Below are 26,451 nucleotides of genomic sequence, written 5' to 3' on the forward strand. Positions count from 1 at the left end.
TCCTTTTGCCAATCACTGGCACACAGCTATCAGATGAATTCTTTGAAGATTCAGATGAAAACTCCAGATGAAACTTATATTCAAATGCATTCCAAATAAAGACTTAGGTCCTTATACTACATAAGGCCCTCCATGAATTGGTTCCAAACTACCTTTCCACTCTCTTGGCTTCCAAAAGATATACCGAGCTCCTGTTTGGTTGTGTCTTACATTTCCATTCTTATTGCCAATGTTTCTGATGTTCTATTCATTTTGAAAGCCCCTTCCTCATTTTTGCATTTCCATTCCCTACCCATCCTTCAAGGCCTACCTCAAATGTTACGTCTTATACAAAGGCTTCAGAGATGGAGGTATCTCCACTTACTGAATTACTATTTATTAAGCATGTAAAGTTCTTCGTGTGTTATTTCATCACAAGTTAACAACAACCCTTAGTTTCTGAAGAGAAGAGAAGCTCACAGAGGATACACAACTTGTCTACAATCTCTCAGATAGTGAGTGTATAGCTACCTTGAACTTCATTTGTTTCTCTCTTACACATGCATTAATTTGTACCTCATTTCATAGTTTTTAAATTGCATTAAATTTGCCAGTCACTTGGGGCACCTGGGTGGCTCAGTGGGTTAAAGCCTCTGCCTTCCGCTCGGGTCATGATCCCAGGGTCCTAGGATCGAGCCCCGTATCGGGCTCTCTGCTCGGCAGGGAGCCTGCTTCCTCCTCTCTCTCTCTCTGCCTGCTTCTCTGCCTACTTGTGATCTCTGTCTGTCAAATAAATTAAAAAAAAAAAATCTTAAAAAAAAAATTTGCCAGTCACTTGATGGGAAAATCTCTGGAAAATTCATGCTGCCTTTCTTATAGTAAGTGTTTACTTAATAAATGCTCTTTGGATAGAAGAATATACTATTACCCTATTTGAAATCTTTCTATATCTTCCTACTACTTAGCTTATCATATATTACATATATTACATCTTCTGACTAAGACAAAAGTCTTTCATTAATCTGTGGCTCTAAAGTTATACAGAGATGTCTTTTCTGAAGCATTATTTTCCATGATGCCCCAATATGCACCTGTTACTCTAATTAGGCTCAACTATGCAATCTCTAAAACATCATGCTCCCGCCACATTTGTCTCTCATTCCTGATGTTTCTCTTCTGTGGAATACCACCTACCTCTTCCAAAACCATATATTATTCTTTTTCCAAAGGTCAGCTAAAAGATACTTATAAATGCCTTTGATGAACAAAACTAAATTTTGCTAATAATATTATTATGTGCATACATTATTTCATGTCTGTGTCAAACCTCCATAGGTTCTAGACTCTTTACAGATGATCATGTTTTATACTACAAAGTTCTAAGCATATTTTTAAACACCTATTAAATACTTTAAATGATGTTAGTGGTCTTGTGGATTAAAGTTAGTCTCAGCAGCCAATGGGCAAGAAATTAATAGTTTTTGATAATAACTTAATTTTTGTGCCTACTACATAGACTTATACAAAGTTAGGCTTATTTTACATTTCAACCTAAAATGTCCAAAACTATGTATTTAAACTTTAAGAATTGGCCTCTAAAACAATAACATGATAGGCTGAGCAGTTAAGGATTGCTGTCTTAGCTAACGGATATTGAAGTAAAGATTTTTCCCTAATGCTTACTTATCAAGGTGGGAAAAGCAGTTCATTTTACATCTTACATGACCTTGTTTTACCTACATGACTTATATTTGGCAAGAACAAATGCACACAGCAGTTCCATACAAAATGAAGTACTTCGTCAAGACAACAACTTTTGATAGAGATAGCCACTGCTTACATAGGTTAACATGCTCACTAATTTAAAAATCTTGTTTTTTCTGACTTTATAATTTTACTCTTACTTTCTGGCAGACTATACAATAGTTCAAACGAAATAGTGAAACTGCATTTTAAAACCTGAGGTCTTGAGGAGGCAGAACATCATCTCATTATCTTGATTCTATAATTTATTTCCCCAGTTTGGTCCTCCTAATATCTCCTCCCTTCAAGGTAAACTTGGACAGGAGGGGCAGATCTACAGACCCCAATGGTCAGACTATGTACAACCACACTCTTATTTTTCCTAAATACCCTAAAAACACCTTCCCAAGAAAAGGACAAGTATGATTTAACCTTTCAAATACATTCCTCTTAATTCTACTTATGTTAAGAAAAAGAAAACCCCCTAGCACTTTCAGCACGATATTTCATTAAGCAGAGCCAGGCTCAATGTAATTCTGGAAAGAATATTCGTCTAAACGAATTGATCCCATTGACCTTCAAGAAACCCAGAATCTCTAAAGAAATTCACGGTTTGGGTCACCGTGGAGGTGGAGAGATGAGAGGAAATTTCAGGGCACATACATTTCTGTGATGGTCTCTGGCAGATTCGTGGGAATCTCAGTGAGACCTTTCCCACGACAGTCTACGATATTGTTGCTACACGTACAAGCAGCTGGACAGTGCAGAACACTGCAAGAAGGAGCCATGAAGGACTGCTGACCTGCAAGAGAAACAAACAGCAAGGTTTTCCCTCCTGAAACTGTGAATAGTGAAACACATGAGCTTATCTCAAACAACAGAGCACATTCTTTAACAGAAATACATGTCTCTAAATATCTCAGCATAAAGTTGGTCCTCGAGTTCTAAGATATATTTTAGGCAGCATGCATTTATAGTTCTAGGTCAACACTCAGATGAAGCAAATGAGATTCTTAAAACTAATTATGAAAATGATCATTTTTCAGACTTGAAATAATTGTTAAGAAAGGCTAACCTCAGACCTGGAACTGGAATTTGATTCAAAACTATTCTGAGTTCCAAAAAAAGCAACAGTTTCAGACTAACCTAGATTTCATTTCTGATAAACTTAAATAGAGTTTGGTCTTTATTAAGCTTAAGTAGCGTAACTTACTCTACCCTCAAAAAAAAAAAAAAAGGAAAACAGTAACATTTTCCTCTTGTAAGGTGTAACAGTTGATTCTAAATAAGTTATCGTGCACCAATAAATGTGGGGAAAATCAGATCTTTCTAAGTTAGATGTCTTGAGAGGTTCAACATTTGTGCTTTCTTTGAAGTTATGATAATTTGTAGCATGCCATTCTGTAATTATTAATCTAGACAGTTCTCTTATTTGGCTTGGCCTGGTCTACAATGTTAGCATTAAGTAGTTACCTGCAGGCATATATTTTTACTACTCAGTATTTGGAAACAAAACTGTTTGGAAATGAGCTTGGGCTGTTGGAATGACGAACAACAGAATGTCGGTCGTATTGTAGTAATGGGCATCTGCATACCCTAGGCTACTGGAACAAGGGGACAGCCCTCTCTGAGCGGCGAGAGGGCCTGAGCGGTCCTGGATGCCAGGAAGATGCTGCAAACTCTTTACTAACCCAAGCCCTCTGAACAAGCTCTCAAACTTTACAAAAAATAGTCTCAGTCTAAAAAAGAAACGTGAACTTGCCTTCTTCCTCATCTAGAAAACAGGAAGGGAAAAGTGAAGAGAGAAAAAAAGTGGTTAGTAATGAACTGTTAGTCATTGCATTATTTAATTTTTTAAAAAGCAATCAGACCTGAAGAGAACATTCCCATTCCATGACATTATAAGAAAATTTTGTCTGGGTTATAAAAAGTGTGGAAAAGTACATAAAAAGTTCTAAAAGACAACACTGAATCAGAATCTTCTGCTAGTACTTCTTGTGCCTCCTTTAAGGAACTATTTGTGACGCATTATATATATTTCAAAATTTTGTGTTATTGTATTTTGAACAGGCACTTCTGAAGAAGAGCCAGCGCTGTATTTATAAAATAAGATATATGTCAATATGTGTCAGATACTATTAACATATTGTTTTATAAATAAATATAAATATAAACATAAATATCTATATATATGCATTGGTAATCTGCCTAGGTTGAGATGCCTGGACTCAGCTGTGTGATCTTGGATAAGGCTACTTAACATCTTTTTCTCAGCGTTTTCATCGCTAGTAGAAAGATAATATTACATTTCACTACAGTCGTGATGAGGGAGGTGAAATGAGATACATATATGAGAAATACCTAGATTGGAGCTCGAACATATAGAAAGAACTAAGTGAATGTGACTTCCTGAAATTTTCATATAGGCTGTGCCTTATTTTCGTTTCCAGATTTTCATCACTAAATCTCGTCGTTTATCTCTTAGAGTAGACGTGAACCCCTAGTATTCACGAAAAGTACGTTGTCAACCTGCAACTACAGTCGAGCTACTTTTTTAAAATTTCCCAGCAGGGATCCCAAATTAACCATATTTCCAATCATTCGCAGAAAAGCAGACATACCTTATTACTTAACAGGAAAATAAGCAGCACACAGAATTAAAGTCTAGGAATTTCCTAGAGGTCCCCCGGAGTGAAAATTGAGAAATCCTCCATCCTCACTTCAGAGGAACCTGTCCTTGCCAATCACACACATCCTAGAACCTATTCTCAACAGCGCTAAAACAGAGGACGTCCACGGAGTGATTAGTACACGACAGCACGCGTTAGTGAGCAACACGGAAACTCTGAGAGCATGCATTCTCCACAGTTCTCCGACATGGCGGCGTAACATCAGACGACAATGTCAAGGTTCTTTCTCCCTTACCACTGCAGACAAATTCGCGTTTTTGCACCTCAGCTACGTTATGGCCCCGCAGGTGGGAGGGTCCCATACACTGAGTGTAGAGACCCACCCGGGGCCTCTGGCGTAGCCAGTCAGACAGCCAGGCCAGGTGGCAGTCGCAGTAGAGATTGTTTGAGTGCAGTCGACTAGAGAAGAAAGAGACAAGTTTAAAGCAAGAAAAATAGAAAACGGTTACTTTGAAAACTGAAAAAAGGAGTCTTCATAATAACCTACAGCTTTATTTCTTAAAATATCAGTAGACAAAGCTAAGGACGTCCCAACCAAATTCGTTTTCTCAACATTAAACTGGTATACAACTGCAGAATGGAGTTTCTCTTCATTTACCTCTAAGCCAACATCCAGAAGCTTGAACAGGACCATAAAGATGATTTCCCTATGTTCACTCAAAAGAGTAAAAAGAAACAGAGATGTCCAAGGCAAATTGCTTTGCAGTCCCAACATACTGACAGCAAGTTGGGGTGGGGTGGGGGGGGGGGGAAGGGGAGGTGAAGGGTGGGGCAGGGGTGGGGGTATGTTCATAAAAGTCACGGCTTCCAGTAGGAAAGATCCCTTAGTCCTGCTGTTGTTAGTTTCTGGAGGAACTGCTTGCAAAATCTTTTTAGCAGGTCACTTTCGTTTTTTGCTGAACAAGATAGAATAATAATTCAATATAAAACACTTCTTTCATGTCCCTATTCTGATTTCCTTCTTTTTGTTTAATAGCAGAAAAAGGGATTAGCTGCTTTTGGCTCTTGGGACCCTATCCTCAAAGAGCAGGAACTGAAATGAAAAGACATAAATGGCTGGGAGTGAAGGAATTAAGTGAGCCCCCCTCTCTGTGTTGGCAGGAATCCACACCAGACCATGGATCCATTCCAAGTGGCAAATAGCACTTTTCCATTAATAAAATATCAGACAAATGTATCCACTAAATTAGGTAAATGACTTCAAATTGGCTTTTATGTTTTCTCAAACTAAAGAAAAGGACATCCAAAGCTATAAATCAAAGCATCATTTCCAGAATCATCTATGACACAGTAATACCATTTTAGTCCTTTTTAGCTGATGTGCTCAATTCTAACCCAATAACAGTAATGGATATTAAAACATGGAACTCGGTCCAGAAAGATAATTGGACCATAAAAATGGAATTTTTAAGTAGCAGTGATAATATAGAATAATGAAACAACCAAAGCAAGGAAATTTCAAGTAAGATGACTGCTTTACATTCTCCTTGAGCCTGTAAGATATGGAACAGACTGTCTCGCATCAAAACTTAGACGGCCTGCCCAGAACAAAAAGCTACATTTTGCGAAAGCTGGGTGACCTCCAGCTCAGTTTGCTTGGAAGTCAGAGTGGCATCCTTTGGAAACCACGAAGCACACTCTACCTCATTGTTCTAGAAACATTTTCATCTGAATCAAGCACGTTACAACGATTCAATTCCATGTGCACAAAGTTGAAGTGAGAAAAGAACATAAAACTTTAAAACCCTGATTAGCAAAACAAACTATGATGGATTTCTATAGGAAAATAAAGCACACTATCAAAAAGGCAGATGACAGATGTTTCGACACTCTCAGTGGCCTCATTTTTGCCATTTAGGAGCCTGTTAACTTCGCATTTTAAAAAATTAGCTAAAGTCAATGATTAAGCAATGAATTTCATCAAATATAGTCTTGGGTGAACTGGTCTATTCACTTGGTCAGGTTAGGCACATCAAGAAAATGGAATTTATGTTATATCTGCATACTTTCAGAATTGCTTTATTTTGTTCAATCATATTCCAAAGAAATGATAATGATGTGTTGTATCATACACAGAGCACCATATTTTAGTGACCAAAAAAAGGACATTCAGATTGGTATTATCTAAATCATTAAAAAGCTGGCAATTCAAATGATTTTTCATTAAAGAGAAAAAAATAAATACAATATATTTCCAGTTATAAACTATTGTAAACTGCAAATTATTTTGAAAACCCAATCAACATACATATATCCCCAACTTAAAAGCACATTTGTTTTGTTCAAGAAGTTCAATGCTTTACTTATATTTCCCACTATTTCTCACATGTTGTATATATAGTATTTTTGAGGCCAGGGTGATTCCTAATCTGAGTTCAAATGAGATTTATCTCTGAAAATGCTTTAACTAACTATCCCACTTTAAGGATTAATTTTCCTCCAAGAGGAAAAAAAAAAATAGCTGCAGCAAATACATTATGAGAGAACAAATTTTTATCCACCTAAAATATTTTAATGTTCATCTTCTGAAAAGATATTTTTAAATACAAATGCTGCCACAACCTTAGTTACAGAAAGACTGGAGAGTTATGTTGTAATTTTACATTACAAAGAATGTAGGAGATCCAGTTCAGCTTTATTAGGTCTGCTTGTTGTACAGTAATAAAATCATAAAGATTTACCATTTATCATTTCTGACAGCCAATCAAGGAGTCTTACATTTCTTAATGAAATGTGACCTCCACAAGAGCTCTAAGTAAACGTCTCCTTCTCCCCCAACTTCCCACGATGCATATCATTGAAAAGAAAGCTTTCATGTTTTTAGAGTGATAGTTCGTTTATTCAAATATCACATCTAGCACTTTTTAAAAATGTGGTGTTTTCCTTCTCTACCCCGCAATGAACTCATGATTCTGTTCTTTGTTTACAAAAAACAGTACTTTAGGGGAACCCTTAATTGATTAAATTGACCTTTAGATATATATTGTGGCTACTTACAAAGTCCTAAGTTTAGGCATGTGGTTGAAACTTGCCACAGAAAGTCTAGTAATGTTGTTATTGTTGAGAGTGCTGTAGAATAATTAAAAAAAAAAAGTTAGACATTTCAGGTAATGCAAATTCATTGGTCATTCTATATATTAATTGAGAGACAATGCAATTATGTTTATGCAGGACAACTACATGGTAGAAAGGTAATAATATAAGGAATGCCCTATATTTTAAACAAGACAATAAATAAATGTTATACATCAATATATTTCTATGCTTTCAGCTTTATCAAATATTTGTGAGAGATTTGTCTTATATTTTTGACTAGTCACATGTTGCCCTTTGCACCATGTGCATGAATGAGTATGTATTTATGACACTGCTTAAGGAACTAACATGAGATATTCAACAGTCAGTAAAATCGGGCAGCTGGATTTCCTTAGAGGGGCACTGTGTGTAATTAGTATCAGTAAATGAAGATATTTGAAATCTCCCAAAGAGTCCTGCTAAGTATTCTTTACTGTGGACATTGGCCATGGCACTGTTGAAATCTGAGTAGCAAGAATGATGTCTGCACTTGGGATTTGCATTGGATAGGAATAAAATGTCAGGCTGTAGCAGTTTATTGATACATTCTAACAGTTCTATGTGTCAGGCATGTATCTTGTCCTTTGCTTACTGTGGTGTGATAGTGATCATGGTTTCTTGATGCTAGAGTCAGGAAGATGGGTGGTCAAGGCAGAGACGGTGAAAATAGCATAATTCTTGCTTGGTTTAAATTGTTCCTACTTTTCCCCTAACACAGGCACTGTTTGTTATTATTTTGACTATTTCTACTATGACCAGCAACAGTTCATTCATCTAGTATTTCCTAAAGGGTTTTTAACGTTAGGGCAACATGGAATGGTATAAAAATAAATCAGGCATAAAACCTGTCTTAAAGTAGCATATAGCTCAACTGGGGAAATGAAATACACAAATTATAAAAACTTAGAGTTAATAAGGTTAAGAAGAGTCCCCCCCACCCCCTGCCCTTCAGAGAAGTCTGTCTATGATAAGAAATGGACAAGACAACTACCCCAGGGCTGTGATTGCGCAGTGTAAAGATGGAAAACAATTCTCGTATAGAGAAAACAGCATGTGGGGTAAGGAAAGCATGCAAGCCGCTGACGGAGGCAAGAGGAAGGGATCAATGGCCAGTGGATACCATTTGATAATGGAGGCAGGGCTGAAGTAGACTTGGTGAATTCTCTTGCCAGTGTAAGCCAGGCAGGGAACATAAGTGGAGAGAAACAGGTTGTATATACAGTAACAGGACATAGAATGAGGACAAGAGATGGAGAGGAGCAGGCAGAGAGCAGGGGATGAGGAAGACCTTGGTAAGACAGCAATGATACTCTGTGCTATAGCAGCTAAAACTCAGCTCTGATGCGTTGCTGCTCTGATGTAATGGAAGGCTGCCAAACAATTGGATTTTCTCAGGAGAAGCCAGAAATGGGAAATTTCGTCTTTATCCCCCCAATTTTTAAATACTGGCAACAAATTCAGATATTTCAAAGAGTCCGTGGACCGAGTCTGTTTGGACTGAGCGAGATAGGTTTGTGAGGCTACTTCTGGCCAGCTGGAGGATGCAGTTGTTAATGGTATGATTTGGGGTATTCAGGGGGCACTTAGACTTCTAGGAAAAGTAGGGCACAGTAGCTACAGATCTACAACAGGCAGACTTTCTTTCCTACCCAGCTTTGCAATGTATTGAATGATAGAAGAATTAATCCAAGTGATTTGAATTAAGTTGCATAAGGAAAAAAAAAAACACTTTATGAAGGACCTACAAAGCATTGAATTGGTTGGTTCATGTTATCTAAAAGCCTGTAGCATTTTTCTGTGCTCAAGTGAAATGAGATTTTTTTTCAAACACCATTAAAATATATCCTGATGTTTGAACTAAAAGGTTTCACTTCTCAAAGGGATTTGCTTTCAAATGACCCCTTTTCCCACCCTCAAAATTTATGCTGACTTTATATGGCTAAAATCTTTAGAGTACATAACATACTGAAATGTGACTTCAGGGATAACATTTTTTTTTTTTTAAAGTAATTCACTTGCAGCAGACATGCATTAATTTTGAACTATAATTTCTTATGATTCCATACAAAAGAGAGTTTTCGTTGAATGCTGAAACTGCTGCCAAGTTTGGAGTCTTTTATCAAAATGTTACTTTGCATAACACAACTGAAGAAATGTTACCTTTCTTAGTATTTTTTATTCAGTATTGATGCTGGCAAAACAATATTGATATTGATGCCTGGTAATGGAGCAGTATGTGGAACCAATGAAATTATTTTAAACTTAGTAATTAGTATGTGTTAATTATGTATGGTGTAATGTATTTTTTATGGTCATGATCAATTCCTACAGTGAAACAATGCAAATTTGTCTATTGTACTTCTTTATTTGTGAACACTTTCTCCTATATGAGAGTGTATTTCTATCTTCAACTTCAAGATTTTCTCTTTGCAATGAGAATATATTGTTGTACAAAGGATAGCTTTATGTGTAAGCACAGAATGTGAGTCTTGGTAGTCACGTAGGTCCTCTCAGACTTAGCTCTTGATTTATTCTTTCCTTATTCCCTTCATGTTCAGGGTAGTATTTGGCAGAGAGTCTGGTATTTTATGGATATGAACCTCTACACCTCAATTAAATAAAATTTTGCTTATTTTATGGAAAAAGAACAAAAAAATATAAAACTAGCAACCTAAGGAATATATTTCATTTCTGAATCTGTTGTCCAAAGAAAGAGAAAACACCAAAATAGAAAACAAAATAGTTCCAATGTCATTTTTGCAATATCTTCATATTAAGAAGATAAACTTTTTTAAAAATAAAAATTTCTGAATCATGTCAATCAGAATTCCACAATTTGCTAAGGTTTTATGAACATACAAGTGATAAACTGCCTACCCTTGCTTTCATTTACCTGGACTTTCCCTTCTTAAACTTTATTTACTCTCCAATACCTAATAAATATCTTAACAAATTTTCATCAGTGGCCCAGGATGATTACTTCTGTCTTTTCCTGTTTTGCCTCAATGTAATCCATATACTCACAAATGGCTCATGGAACCAAAATTTTAAAAAAACAAAACAAAAAAAACAGAAAAACCCTGAAGCATTGGGACTCTAAATTTAAGGTGATTTGCAAATTAATTAATGCTTCATTAGCTCCACTCAAGAAGATATATTGTAAAGAGTCGTACATGGTAAAAATAGGCAAAACAGAAAACATTCTTTCTGGAACCTTCTATTAAAAAAGCCCCCAACAAAATGTTTACAACAGAAGAACTTTTTTGATTTACTCGACAAGAGACTTGGGCTTGATAAATCCCAGTCTTTTGAGTGCTTTCTCCAGTTAGCCTTAAATTTTTCATCAATTAATTTCTTTAAAGGTTGTATGAACTATGAGGATTTTAAAAATTAATACATATTAAAAGAATGTCTGCCTGATATCAAATTTTAATATAAAATATTTAAGGCATTTCAAAAGGCACATTTTCTTGTATCACGTACTAATTCTAATTATTAATTTTTAGAAAACTCTGACCATTATATATCTCTTTGAAACCAATATACTAAGGTCCTCAAAAGTGTTCCCAAACTTGTGGATTTTGATTTTAACTCCATGAATCATAAGACATTTTTCACTCTTTGGTGTGTTTCAAGATAGTAGTTTCAAGTCACCTTTTTAACATGACAAACACAATATATGCGGTGATTTTGTTTTCATGAACTTACTAAATCTAAAAACAGTGATATTACTCTATAACAAATAAGCAGATGAATCAAATGAATAGTTATTGTATTTGTGGGTAAAGAGTTTTCAGTGTCCAGCATGGTGTTTGGCACAGAGCAGGTGCTCTGTGTGTATGTATCTCTCTCTCTCTCTCTCCCCCCCCATATATATATATACACACACACATATATATACTCAATATATTATGTATATGCATTATTTCATATCTAATAATCTCATTTAATTAATAACAAAGTACTTTATGGGATTTTAGGCCATGCAAAGTATTCAGCAAACTTTCTATAAAATTTTTGATGTTGCTCCTATTCCTAGTTAGAAGTATTGACATGGTAATACATTTTTGGCTCGATAAGATCCGTTCAATTAAATAACACCCATGGTAGTCTCTTCATATACCAAGTTTACAACATTGACTATGGTTTTGACATCAGACTACTATCATTAAACCGTAGTTGTATCCTCATTATTCTGACTCTGAAATAGCAAAGTGAGCTTTGTATATGAATAAAAATAAAAAGTGGCCTTGTAACTACAATGTTTAGGACAAGCACTCTGAATGTTTTCCCTAGAGAAAAAGTTAGACTGTTACCAACAGAAATAAAGGTGACTTGTCACGTGGATAGATAATGATATATGTTCTTATAACAGTTTATCTCAATCAACTAGTTCTTATGTTAAGTCCTTAAAAATAATCAGAAATGTTTTGTCAAAACATCAAACTTTTTTCTAGCATTACATTCTGTTCCTCAAACTCAATTTTTAAAGTAATGGAATCTTTTTTTTTTTTTTTTTCAGGAGGATTTCATGATTCCTGTATAATTTTTACCACATGGACTAAAAATTCAAAACCTCTTCATATTTAATTCAATTTCGGATTCTGAATAAATTTAGTCAGGGATGAATTATAGCAGAGAAAAATATTTTATTTGGGACAGAAATCTGCAAATTTATTTTAAAAGCTAGACTGGTAAAACTCTGGCAGGAAAAAAAAAAAAATCCCACAAATGTATACGCGATTTCAAACACTTTAGTAACTCCAGTTTACATTAAAATTATTTTTCATTAGAATAACTTCATTAAAATTATTTTACCAAGTCAAAGATCTGTAGAGATTACTCAGTTGCCTCTAACCCATTTTTGTCAGCCATACCTCCCCAGCAAGGAAAGAGAGGATGCCAGTTACAATTCAGAGCTGAGGGCTGTGCTTTACTGAGTCGGTAGTGAAGACTTTAAAATGGACCCAGTGGAGAGCTTATTAAAATTAGAAAACAGATCTCAAAATCATCTTCCAAAAATGATGTTATCCAGTTACAAGTGACATCTCAAAACGAGAAAACATTTTCCCATTGCATGGCAACTACACAATATTCCAACTTGTCAGCAACTAAAGAGGTTTTATTTTTTGGTTGTCGTTTTTTCGACACAACTGATCTTAAATATTAATATTTAGCAATTCTGAGCATTCTCACAAATCCTATGACTGAAAATATTTTGTTATAAGGAGAAACACGTACCGGACAGTAGTGTGAATATCTGAATATTCTCCCTCAGAGACATTTTTACCTAAACATGCAGAAATGATGCCCACGGTTATGTGCACACACATTTCAAGTTCTCTGTATATTCCCCAGGAGTGACTTAAGGTATCTTCCTAGGAGACCGTCCTGACACAAGGTTTTTAGCTAGCGGATAAGCTCCCCCATCAGCACTCCCCAGACACAAAGCTCCCGTTTTCAAAAGAGTCAGAGAGAGAAGCAACACTTACAGCACTTCCAGGTCCCGCAGAGCCCTAAATGCCCCATCTTCAATACAGCTGATCTGGTTGTAATCCAGTTGCCTGTAAACAGATTAGAAGAATATATGTAAAAGGCTGAAGACTATCTGGGTTGGGTGAAAGGAAGTCCCCTGATGGGTCTAGGAAGCCCTGGCTGCAGGAACTGAAATGCTGTCACAAATACACTCATCTGCTTAAGAATGTCACAAGCCATTCTGGCCTCCGTACTGCGACTGAGATCTCTTTTTGTTCTGAACTGTCTGTGCAAATAGCAGCCCTTGGAAAGCTCCAGTAAATAATAACTGTGCCTTATATTAAATGCCATAGGAATGCAATTTCATTACATCAAGAAAAGCTATCCATTAAGAGCTTTCAGCGTCATCTTGCTGAAACAATTTCATTAAGGTAAAGGACTGTAAATCACTTAATGTCACATGCACCCCCTCAGTGACCTAACAGAATCCATTTATCAGAGACGCCCAGCTGCATGTTAATTTCACCATCCTTGGCAAGAAAGAGCAAGACTACTTTTAGGTTTTCTTCTTTTAAAAGCAGTTTTCCTTAGAGAACTCCCAATCACAAGAGAGAAATGAAGTCCCACGTACCTTCCTGCTATTCCCAACCAGGAAAACACTTTAGAAAGCGAGCCCTTGTTCTGAATTACGCTTTGCTTAATATCCATGATTTGCACCGTGTGTCCTTACATGTGATTTCCCTGCACTGTAAATATGGCATACTTCCAGCTAAGAAACTCCCCAAATTTCCAGAAAATAAGTTATAAAGTATTAAGAAATTAATCTTTTTGCTTTCCTCAAAGATGTTAATTTTAGCTGCAAACGCAAGAACGCATACTGCAGCAACATCATTAAAACACTCCACCAATCTACGCTAAAGAGTGTAAAAGCTTTATCAGTTCCTTCTAAATAGTACAAAATGCCAACAAATGAATCTTCTCTTGTAGTTGAGCACTCATTTGTTATAATTCAAAGATGAAAAGACAAAGTTACTCCAAACTTGGTTAAGTCAGTTTGTTCCTGCCGCTTGTTTTCGGAATTACAATTTTCTTTATCCAGGCTGACCTATTTATTTGGTTGAAATAAACAGTTAAGTACTAAATCCTACCTGTTCTATCTTTATATTATTTTAAATTCTTTTTTAAACACAGAAGCAGTTGTTGTTTAAGTCTAGTAGCTTGATGCTTAGCAATATTATTATTCCAGTAAAGAAAAGTATTTTAAGGCTTCACTTGAGACAGAAACAAAATGTTTGATGAAATAGTCAGGTGAATTGTCAGTTCTCCATGCATTGGGAGGGAATCAGATGTACAGGGCTCAGACTATGATCATAATACAAATGAATCCTGTCCTCGTTTCAAGTGCGAAATTCACCAAAAAGGCTAATTCACGTTTGAGGTGTATTCTTAAAGTACTGTTTCAACATTCCTGTAAAACAGCTGTTTCTCTCACAAGGCTACGGAATAAAGGTGCAATGATTTAATCCAGTGACTTTCAGAGGGGCTTCTTCAAAATCCTTACTTTAGAAATTATGTACATAGGGAATGTCTCATGAAATATACATCTCATTTTAAAGAAGGTCTCTAGGGGACACAGACTACCTTGATGTCATGCAAATGGTACAATCTAGGACCTGCAACATTAAAAAAAAAAAAAAGGCCAACTCGAGAAGATATGGTTTTATTGCTTTTATAAACTAAGGCTTTCGCCAAATAATAGGTACCATCCATGCTACTGTAATAGCTGAAGCATTTCTACTTATTAAGAAGTAATGCAGAAGGATAATTTTATTTTCTAAGAAGACTTTTAAAGCTTCATGATGTAATATGGCTGCTGTGGTTCCAAGAAAACACTTACATTCTTGAGCACCTTTGATTTTTACAGATTAAATTCTTTTAACAATTAAGTTAACAGGCTTTTTATTTTAAAGTGCTAAATATATATCTACACTACTATTCTCTAACCTCTTGAACAATTTATCAAAGCCATTTAAATTAGTACAATGGCATGAAGTGTTACCCTTGACACACCACAAAAGAGAAATTGTTTCCAGACAAATTGGCAAAATCTTTTAATGCTATCAAATTTGCCTAATGCAGTCTCCAGGTTAATCTGTAAAAGGGTGAGCTGTATGTTTGCCCATATCTTATTATCCTTAGCTGTCAATGTATAAGTCAGTGCTGACACTGCTTCTTTTAAATCATGCATACTATACACAAAGGGGAAGACCTAGCATGCCAGAAAGCACTCAAGCAAATCTTGTTCTACAGGGACTGAAAAGCAGATTACTTTCCCTATACCACCAGAAGTTGAGACACTGCTGGAAACTTTGGTAATTTCATCCCTCTTCAACATCGCTCATGGTTGCATGCTTCCGATTCTTAACAGAAACCCAAGTCCTTGGTATTAAAGCACAAGGATATTTGGCTTTCATAAGACCAAAGTTTTCCTTAGTTTTCTGAATGCCATCATGGCTCAGGCCATCGACCTTCTGAAAACGAAGGTATTGTATGAAAAAGTTACTTGTATGAGAGAACAATCAAAATGAATAATTTTTCATCAACTGGTGGATTTCCTTATATCGAAAGGAATGTTTAAGTAGAGTGCTGTGCCTACTCTGATTGCCCATAAGAAAAATCTCTCTGCAAAAAAACGTCCATTTGTCTGTATATGGTTTAAGATAAAGAGTGTCAACACCATGCAAAAGCTCACTTTACTTCAGGGATTTGGGACTATTTTTTGCACCTTGTTTCTCTCACCCAGTTCACTTCCTTCTCTACCATCTTTTCAAGACCAAGACCGGGGCCTTTCTGCTTTCTGGAAACAGGAAAGAATCTGTTCTCAGATTAGTGACAGGCTGATTCTGTTTAGAAGTGATTTCCAATTGTGCAATGAAATTACTCTGAATTAAGGCATTAGTAAAAGGAGACGTTTTAGTTTTGTTTTGTTTTTTACTTCTCCAAAAAGTAGTATTACAATTATTCAGCCAAACACAGGGTAAATTTGTTGATCTTTGGATAATAAGAGCACTAAGATACATTAGGAACAGCTTCAGGATGCTTTCCTGGTATAGGGGTCACGTCCCACGGGGAGCAAGCTTGCACTTCTTTTTTATTTTCTGGAGAGAAAGAACAGCGCAGATATAGTATTATCAGCGATTTCTTTCAGACCTTCAGCTGACGTATCCTAGCACAGATTTTGTGGCCTCTCTCCTGTATTTCCTACCTCCAGTCTCCTCTGTTTCTGTTTGAATTTCAAAGTCCATCTCTATCTTAACCTTCATTGTTCTAGTTTGTAAGGGTGAATTCTAAAGCAAGTGCTTTATCTTTAATTTCATGCAATTGACGATGTTAACAAGAATAGAAAACTTCAAGCTCTCTTTCAGCATTAACATTCTATGATCTTTTTTCATTGGTTGCTATTTCTCTTAGGTTGTTCCAAAATAACACTAGATTGCTTGTTTTAATTTTTCCTTGTCCTGGTAAATTTAGTCTTTGATAATGTAGTGTATCTTTATCAAGCAGGTGTTACTCTGAGCCTCGCATACATGAAGTTTCTAAAGCAGATCTGATTTTCTTCAACACAAAAAATGATTTAGCCTCATTTCAGATTTTGATTAATTCTAGGTATGAGCAACAATATATAATGCTGATGAATATAAATTTTAGAAATATGCATATTAAATAACAGAAAGGTTGAAAATTTGCTTACTTGGCAACCTGAAATATATCTAGAGATACTTACTGCATTCTGTAACTATTTACATTTTTTTTTCAGGGTCTTCCTGTTTTCAGTTATTAAAATCTGGATACATACTATGTTTGAATTACATATACAAACTCACCTTCCTGCATTAACTTTATTTGTTTTTGTCCTTACTCATAGAAAATTTATGTTGCACTGCAGTGTCCAAGTAATAAGATCGTATTACCAACTGATTTTCTTTTTGTGAGAATTAGAACACCATAAAATTTACTTAACTCTGAAACAATACAGAACATAAAAACTCTTCAAAAACTTTAAAGCCAGGGTGCCTGAGTGGCTCAGTCAGTTAGGCACCTGACTCTTGGTTTCAGCTCAGGTCATGATCTCAGGGTTGTGAGGCTGATCCAGTGTTGGGTTCCAAACTCAGCATGGAGTCTGCTTGAGATTCTTTCTCTCTGCTTCTCCCTCCCTCTCTGCACCTCTCCCCACTTTGTGCTCTCTCTCTAAAATAAATAAATAAAATCTTTAAAAATATAACTTTAAAGCCAGATAGAGTCTCCCAGTATTTCAACAAAACATATTATAACTACGCTCTGATTCTCCAGGGTTTTTTGAGCACTAAAATAGAAGTTTAGTTCATATTCATATTGCTATAAATGGCAAACTCCAAAAACTTAGTTGACTTAAAATAATATATCAAAGTGATTAGAATCAATAGGAAGGAGAAACAGCATTTTGCCATTTGGAAAGAAACCTGATAAAACATATAAATCAAATGGCAGAAATAAAATGTTGTTAAGGATATGGGTATGATCTGTTCTATTTCTTCCCTTGTGTGTATAAAATTCAAGTCAATATGAGTGCTTAAATATACAAATCTTATACCAATAATGACTCTTAAAGAAGTAATTCAAAATTTAAGTTATAATGGATAGAGGACATGAGAATAATGTAAACTGACCCATATGAATGAACACCCACCCTAGGCTGAAGTTTTGGCAACCATGTCATTTAACCTCAGCATAAAAGTACATCAGTGCTAACCCAGGTATTAGTGAATAAATCTACCAAAGGAAGGACTATCCCTTGAGGAACACTAACTAATATATTTGAGAATTTGGTCCTTTTGAAGTCTTTCAAGAAAAATGTTGTGGGGTTTTTTGCTTAGGAATAAAGAATCTCAGTTTTTATTGAAATTGTCTATGGTATAAAGTTATATCCACTTGCTAATTTATTAGGGAAAACTGAAAGGTAAGTTCTAAGTGACATGGTACCAGAAAATGGATGAAAAAACAACCAAGTAGCCCTTCCCTTTCTAGTAGCTCTTGTACCCTAATCAAAGGTGGTAGAAACTGAAACTGACGATAACAATTAACAATTGCTTACATTTACTGAATGCATAGCAAATAGCAGGGTCTGTAGATATTATCTTATTTTTCCTTACATTACCTTGAAAAGCTAAATGTTCTCATCATTCTGATTTTATAGAAGAGGATGTGAAGCTCACAGTAGTTTAATAACTTACTCAAAGTAAATAAGCAGTGAAATCTTGATTCAAATTTAAATCTGTGTATTGCTAAAGTCCCCACTCAATAGTAAGTATACAGGGAAAGAGATTCAGGAACTGTTCATTCTGCAAACGAAAGGTTCAGCTCAATCTCTGGTGGCCAAACTTCAAAGACAAAGTCAGCATGTAAAGAGTGCTATAGAATGTCAGGGAAGGCACAGATCACCCCATCCTGAAGTAGTCTTGTGTGAGGAAAGAAAAATCTTGAACCTAAAACAAAACAAAACGGGTAGAATCCAGAAAGAAAATAAAACTGGGTATTCCGTGTGGAGGGAAAAGACCTACTCAAGAACTGCTGTGAATGAGGTTTTACAATCTTCACAATGAATGTTTGTAAGAGAGAGGTCATTATGGCTTGAGCAAAGAGCTTGTGTGCAGATTCACTCGGAGAGGGGGCTGGAAGCTTGGGTGGATGTCAGAATGTTAGGACAAATCAAAATATCTAAAGAGAGCATGCTATTCAATAAAAGCCTCTGTTCTCTCAGGAAAGATTTTACATTCCTCAGAACCTGTAAAACTATGACAATATTCTGTTATACCCCCAAGGCTTTGCCATGGGGTCAAAACAAAGAATTGTTGTTTTTAATAAGCTGAATGATTTTGAGCCAGGGAGTGACGGGATTAAAACAGAAGCAAAACAAAACAAAACAAAAACCAAAAACAATGCTTTATAAAAACAAATTTGCTTGCAATGATAAACATAACAAATGAGAATATAGACTGGAGATCAAAATTCAATCCGTACACTACTGTAATAGTAGCAAAGTGTGCCGGTTCAGGGTTGGGGAAGCAAGAAGACTGAGGATATGTTCTATCTCAAGGAAAACATAGCAGCCATGGGAAGATCACACCAAGTCTTATTTTATACATATGTGAACTGGATTCCCAATCACTCAGATAGTCTTATGTTTTGTTTGTTTTATTTTGTTTTGGAAAGTGTTTATGATTATATGTTGTATAAATTCACTTTCACATAACAGAATAATGTCATTGAAGAAAAATGCTGAGACACCCTGCAGACAGAGCAAAACAAAAAGTTGGAGCCATTGTTTTTAGCAAACTTGACTGTAGTTGTGGGGATTACCGCAATTCAGGCTGCCTTCTGAGCGACTGCAAACCAGGCAGGTTACAGGACCATGGACAGTTCCCATGGTACAGCTAGCTTCTCCAGAGCACACAATTGTGGCTTATCCCTATGTCTGCAGACAAGATTCTGGATGTTTAAGAGGAGTTGTATTCATTGAAATGAAACTTAGGTTTTATACTAACTATCCAAATGACGAGCCATCTCTACAGGTTTGTTCAGAAGATACTATATCTCACTTAAAACCTGTGGCATTTCATCTAACACGAAAGATAGCAGGCCCCTTCAGTGAGAAACCAGCCTCCTCTTCAAAGTCTCCCAGCCTCAGGTTTACTGAAAACACTCTAAGAAAGAGCTGGAAGGACTAAAAGATATAATTTAAATTTGGTATCAGTAAATTTTATTTTTATGATAATATTCTAAGTATATAAGTCTGGTAAGAAATATAAGGAACTAAACAGGAAAGCTAGCTGATTATAGCAGATAATTTGCAATTACAACAATTCATAAGACAAAGCTAAAAGGAGTCTTTCATTTGCATGGTAAAATACAAAATACACTCTTCTAATTGTTACATATTGATTTTATAATATGTGAGCAACACTTGTTCCCTTACTGGTACACAGTATCTTGTGGGATACTAACTTCCCTAGTATTTAAAACCAGGGAAATGTAAAAAATAAAGTAAAATACAGAAGTCTTTCTGTGTCCTTAGTCTAGGATGGCGTATTTGCCTTCTATGGGTTTTAATGGCTCCATCAATAAAATAAATTAAAGACAGAGTTCCAGAAAAAAACGAAATTTCTAAATAATATAAATAGCTATATGACAACATATAGATTAACTCTGTCTTTCCCATTTGCCAAATCTTACTGCCAATAATCATTGCAACCCAAATTGAATGATTTGTTTCCTAAAAGTCATGGCTATACATATTTATTTCCAAATAATATGATGACTTGCTCAAAGAAAACAAAATTAAATCATCTTACAACCTGACCCTTGTCTATAAATTAATGCATGTTAAAAAAGGAAAAATAAAATAAGATGAAAACAGACGGGGGTGCAAACCATAGGAGACTCTTAACTCTAGGAAACCAGCAGTGTTGCTGGAGGGCAGGTGAGTGGGGGGTGGGGTAATTGGGTGATGGGCATTAAGGAGGACACTTGATGTAATGAGCACTGCATGTAATATGCAACTGATCAATCACCAAATTCTACCCTGAAACTGACAACACACTATATGTTAACTAAATTGAATTTAAATATTTTTAAAAAGATAAATACAAATATTTTCCCTAACCTGTTTTTTACTGAGAGGTGGTTTTCCTGCAAAAGGTGGGTACAACTCATATAGGGTTAAGGGAATTCAGGTTAATGCAAGCAAATGGAAAAGACATGTCTTTACTTATAAAGACAATAAACATTACAGTTTGACTGGAACACAGAGTACACTTTGAGGTTGTACTGCAAAATGAAAGAAGAAAAAAGCAGGTTTGATTTACCTTATAAGTATATCCAAAATGATGCATGTTGTAATTTAACTATTTTAAGTGTTTATGTTGTGCTCACTAAAGAAACTAAAAATATGTTAACGTTTACTCTTGTGATATGAAGAGCAACTAGAAATCTATTGCAATTTTAAGCTCATATATCTGTACAGTTTTCTTGCTTAAATCTGGGGATAATTATAACTAGGAATGTTCTGTCATAAAAACAAGAGACTTGGAAAATCTTTAATCTGTTAAGAGGCATGCTTTGAGAATAAGTTCATGAGTCCCAGCAATAAAGCAAGGCTTAATTTAAATATTCTTCTAAATTATTCAATTAAATGGAAATACCTCATAGATACTTGCAAACAAAGTAGTTTAAATAATATAACATGTCTTAATTCAAAATCTGATCAGGAGGCAGCAAGGCTTTACCTCATCAGTGTTTCAATAAATTAAACACATAAAGAAGGCTTATTTTTGTGAGGCTTCACTTGGTAATAATATGGTTTTGCTACTTTAATTCATACTTGAGTGGGGAATTTAAAAACATGTAAATACTATGGAAAAGTGCTGCCAGTGACTATTGTAAACACTATAATTTAGTTGGTATTTTAACATGATCTTGTTATTCTAAGATATTACAATCTAAAATGTCAGGAAAAAGAAAGTTGTTGTGGCTGGAGAAAATTAGGTAACAAAATAAAATATACAGAGTTTTCTTCCAGTTAAGAAATTAATAGCAATAAGCAAAAAAGTTATGGGAATTCCTCCCCGGAGATGTTTAAGAGCAAGATAAATGTTCATCTTCCTCGAATAGTTTTAGTGTGTCTTGCCTGGAGGAAGAGGAATAAAATCTGCTAATTTGCAAAATATTCACAGCATCAGTTTCTTATTGTTAAGATACTGCCTTGGGCATACTTAGTGAATCCACAAGATTAGAGTAAGTGCTTCCAGTGAAAATCTTCTGATAACTGGAATTTGCTATGAATAAGGCCTGAATGTGGTAAATCCAATAAACCTGTTACAGTGCATCAGACTGAACATTTAGACAGCTCTATACAAAATAGCGTCAAATCGTCGTAATGCAGCTAAAGAACATATTTCTTCTGTCTAGACTTTTTTCTTTTTTATTCTCTGAATGAGTTGGAACAGTAGCCATCCACCATGCAGGATTATCCAAACTGTAATTGCAACAGTGGAATGGTAAGTAGAACAGAGTATACTATACCTCTCCTTCCCACACTGAATTTATGGACTTTCATTGAGTTGTTACTTGATGACTGATAGTTACTTTTAATAATAATATGAATTAAAATTTACCCTCAATTCTAACATATTTTAGCAGGCATCTTCTTAACTTTTAATGATAAAACTTATCTTCATACAAAGCCCCATGAAACTATTTTTTTCTTGGAACAATGTAGTTTGAACAAGGTTTCAGTTATAGAAACATGCATTTTAACTGTAAAATTCTATAGAATTGTAGCTATGATCCTAATTAATTAAATAAACCTAGAAATGCATTGTGGTATTTCAATGATGCTCTAAAGGTATCTGACATTGTTATGTGTAAGGCAGCGAGAACAGTGGAGATTGATTCTAACTTTGCATTGATTCTTTAACAGATTCTAACTTCTTCAATCTACCCTTCTTTGCTGTGACTCACCAACACATAACATGAATCAAGATCCTGGAAGACTCCTTTAGATTTTCTTTTAGGAACTCTTTCCTATGTTTCCCTGATGACCTCAAGCCATGATTTTTATCTTTTTCTTTCCTCAGAACTTATAGCACATAATATCTTGTTTATAAATCAGGGTCTGATGAAAATTTAGTACTTTCCGCTATATTTTCTTTTTCCACTTATTAGCCCCATGTCCAACTGACTTATACTAGACACGGATAAGTATCACATTCTTCATAGTAAACTGGCTAGGATCTTACTTTTCTCTTTATCTCTAAACTTCTAAAATAATAGTCTTTAAGGATAAATGAAGAGGATATATGAAGGAATCCCATCATGACTGGTATCTCATTCCCAAATGTATCCTTAAATACGGAAGATGGGTTACTTATAAACTTGGATTCCCTGAATATCTTTACTAAGAAGATTAAAAGCCACCTGTTTTAAGGATTTGGAGATAATACTATTACAAGATCGCAAGTGGCATTCCCCGAGAATGGTCAACTATAGCCATGACTATCCTTTTAAGTGACGTACAGGCAACTTGAGTAGGTGTTGTGCTGGGATCTCCATATAGTTCTGATGAGACATAGTATACAAAGGTAGTTTTAACACCTTATATCTCAGAATCTACCAGAAGACCTCCTCAAACCCTAGCAAGAGAAGATAAAATATGAAAGCAAATAAAATCCCCTTAACATGCAAACATTCATGAAAACCTAGGGCCAGAACTTTATTGGCTCTACACATTTAAATCTAGAAGTCTATATTTTTCTGTCTTCACCTGTACATTTAGAAAGTATGGATTTAACGCAAAAATCATTTACATTGAGGAGAAGATGCAGAGGCTGAACCTTGTAGCTTTATAAGCAGTCATCCTCTTTGACGACAGAAAACATCTGTCTCACTCTTCCTACTGGAAAAATAATGTTGTATCCCACCATGGAGAATGCCGAAGATAAGTTAATTCTTGAAAAGTGCCTGCGCTGTTTATCACTAGCTAAGAAATATTGAATTCCTGGTAGTTAATCTCAGCTGGGAGAGGCTTTTTCCCCCTACATTCCAAACTAATGTGAAAGCCAAGGACAACACTTTATGTCCTAGCATTTGCAGTCAATCAAAAACAATAATTTTCAAAGGCGTGTGCAGTATTTTAGAATTTATAAAGATACATATTGACAAAATTAGGATTGTCACTGAAATCTTAAATCCAATATGTATCTTCAAAGAAATAGGCACTTGCAGAAACAAACAAACAAACAAACAAACAATAAACCACTCTACACAAGACACTAGATGTATAAAGGGAAATTCTGAAACAGGGCTATACACATATTGTTCCATAAAGATACAAGGAGATAATATGTAAGAAAAATAGTCACACAAAGAGAAAGACATACTTTTCTCTCACTCTCACACTTTTGGCATATAATGAAAACAGTGATTTTGAAGTGGTAAAAAAAAAAAAAAAAGAAAGAAAGAAAGAAAGAGAGCTAGCCACAGCTCCAGGCTCCAGGCATCTGTAACAAGAAAATATTATCTACTCTTTCTAGAAAAAAATAGTTTATATTCTGCATTTCCAGTAAACACGGATAACAACAGAAAAGGGAGTTATTGATGTACGCTGACAGTAAAAGTGGAGAAAATGCATTGTAAATACCTTATAATCAGTTCATTTCTTGAGATTTCATAAGATTAATCACAAAGTTTGAAGAATGAATTTGATAACAGCTTCAGATGCGAGACATCTTTTACATGAGAATTTCCCCAACTTCAGATGCGAGACATCTTTTACATGAGAATTTCCCCAAATAGCTTGTAAAAACAATTTAAGACTTATTGTTACAAGCTCTCCTAACCAAACATAAAGACAAATAGGCCTTTGACTTTTCTTTTGACACATTATTTAATATAAATTTAACATTAAAAATAAGTAACTATAAGACGACAGTATATATTAGAAAAGAATACTTACAGATTTTTAATGTCAACTGCCCCACGGAAAGCCTTCCTTGGAATTGCCTGAATTTGGTTTTCACTAAGATCACTAAAAATGACAAAAAACAAAAAAGGTCAAGTTATAAAATATCATTTAAAAATTATTTTATCATGGTATTTGACAAACACTAAAAACACCTCTTTAGAAAGCTGAAAAAAAAATATCCTACCAGGATCATAATTAAATCCATATTATTAGATGCAATTTCTGATACAAAAAAGTTATATTTATAATGTAGCTTAAAAGGCTGAACTAAATGGCTTCTTGAAGTACTTTTCCAAATCTTTAATTTCATAATAAATTATAAAATATGATTCTCTTAAATTTGAGTTGATCCAATTCTGTTATAAACTATTTCTTTAAAAAACAAACAAACAAAAAAAAACAAAAAAACCCAAAAAATAAAGAAAAAAAAATAAAAACAAAAAAGAAAAAACAAAACCAAAACCTAAACCAAACAAACAAAAAAAAATAGAGAGAGAGAGAGAGAGAGAGTAAATTGTCCCTAACTCAGTTTCAAGGGATTCTTAAGTTTTAGTACTTGATATTTCTCCAACATCACTGGCATAACTTACAAAGTATATAGGAAAAAAGTCCATTTAAACATCCTAGAGAGGAGCGGCCAAAAACTGATAAAACCTGGGCAGCATGATTGAATTTTCACAGCGCTTTAAGTCATCTTGAAAATGGAACATGGCTGTACCAGGCCAACAATAAAACTAACCGTTCTTGCATGAAATATTAACAGCAGGTTGATTTAAAACCTTCTTTAAATAATTCTATTAAAACCATAAACACAGACTGTCTATATTTGCATTTTAATTTAATTGAGAAATACATTTTAATCAAGGGAGAAAAAAGCACTCTTTCAGTTGGAATGAGAAGTTTGTAAAAATCACTCATCTCATAAAATGGATCGTTATTTTTCCCTCAGAGTTCAGATGCAATTCAATGAGCTCAAATAGTATTAGCCTTAACAAATAGGATATAACTATACATGCAGGAAATGTAACTGAAAACAGAAAAATGCTCATCTAGTTTTAAGTCACACTACCACACCACAGAAAGTTGAAATACCAGATAAATTACTACAGTCACAATGGTGGTGCTAAAATTATTTTTAAAATTCTAAGATAGCTGATGCTCATTAGGAAAGATGAAACTACTAACCACAGTACATAGATGATGAAAACAGAGCCACTTTCCAATTATGCGGAGGCATAGGGGATGGATTCATCCACATCCTCTCCCCTAACACTTCTTATGACCAGAGCTTGCCGTTCACATAGTTGTGGCCACACAATAGAGATAATTGGCAGATTGGGAGATTTAGAGTGTGGTCCTGACCTCATTAGCACCAAGTTTTAAACAACTGAGATTTGCATTCGTATTTCAATATCTGCACTGTCTAAATAAAAAATGTTCACCAAGCAATTTGTAAAGAAATATATGTTCTTATATTTAAGGAGTAAAGGTCTTTAGGGGAAAAAAAAAAAGCAAACACATATACTTTATTTCAACCAGTAAATTTACAATATGTGCTTATGTAGGAGTTAAAACAATCGTCCATTTCCTAAGTGCTGTAGCTCCGTTCCTGCTTTCAGTAGTTTCAGTATATCCCTAAGAGTAATAAAACTCCATTTCCTTAAAAATTGCTTATTTCTCCAGCTTGTCATTGATTCAGACTGACTTCCTTCCCTTCATTACATCAGGTTAAGAATGTTTAACAGTGTATATTTAACAGCCTTGATGCTGGAAAAGTGTTGAAAGGAGGCTACCGAGCAGGAAGAAAGTAGAGAAAAACACTGGAAAAAAGAAAAATCAGAATGTAATAAGAAACAAAGAGAAAAAAAAAAAAACAAAAAAAAAACACTGAACCCAGGCAAATCTGAATCTTCACTGCTCCATGAAAACCAA

The 26,451-nt window shown here is 35.0% G+C and overlaps 1 protein-coding gene across 4 annotated transcripts in view; it reads right to left on the reverse strand.

Moving 5' to 3' along the window:
• Nucleotides 1-26,451, reverse strand: part of SLIT2 (slit guidance ligand 2) — a 360,466-nt gene that overhangs the window by 118,062 nt on the left and 215,953 nt on the right. For 2 of the 4 annotated variants that reach the window (XM_044225916.1, XM_044225914.1), the window contains exons 5-10: nucleotides 24,511-24,582; nucleotides 12,980-13,051; nucleotides 7,410-7,481; nucleotides 4,648-4,811; nucleotides 3,485-3,496; nucleotides 2,386-2,524 (exon numbers count right to left, since the gene is read on the reverse strand). In XM_044225916.1, coding sequence (XP_044081851.1) covers nucleotides 2,386-2,524; nucleotides 3,485-3,496; nucleotides 4,648-4,811; nucleotides 7,410-7,481; nucleotides 12,980-13,051; nucleotides 24,511-24,582 — 531 coding nt within the window. The remainder of the gene's footprint in view (nucleotides 1-2,385; nucleotides 2,525-3,484; nucleotides 3,497-4,647; nucleotides 4,812-7,409; nucleotides 7,482-12,979; nucleotides 13,052-24,510; nucleotides 24,583-26,451) is intronic. The other 2 variants (XM_044225917.1, XM_044225915.1) reach the window with 1 other exon arrangement.

The sequence above is a fragment of the Neovison vison genome, chromosome 11 (assembly GCF_020171115.1).
Source record: "Neovison vison isolate M4711 chromosome 11, ASM_NN_V1, whole genome shotgun sequence".
Classification (NCBI taxonomy): Eukaryota; Metazoa; Chordata; class Mammalia; order Carnivora; family Mustelidae; genus Neogale; species Neogale vison.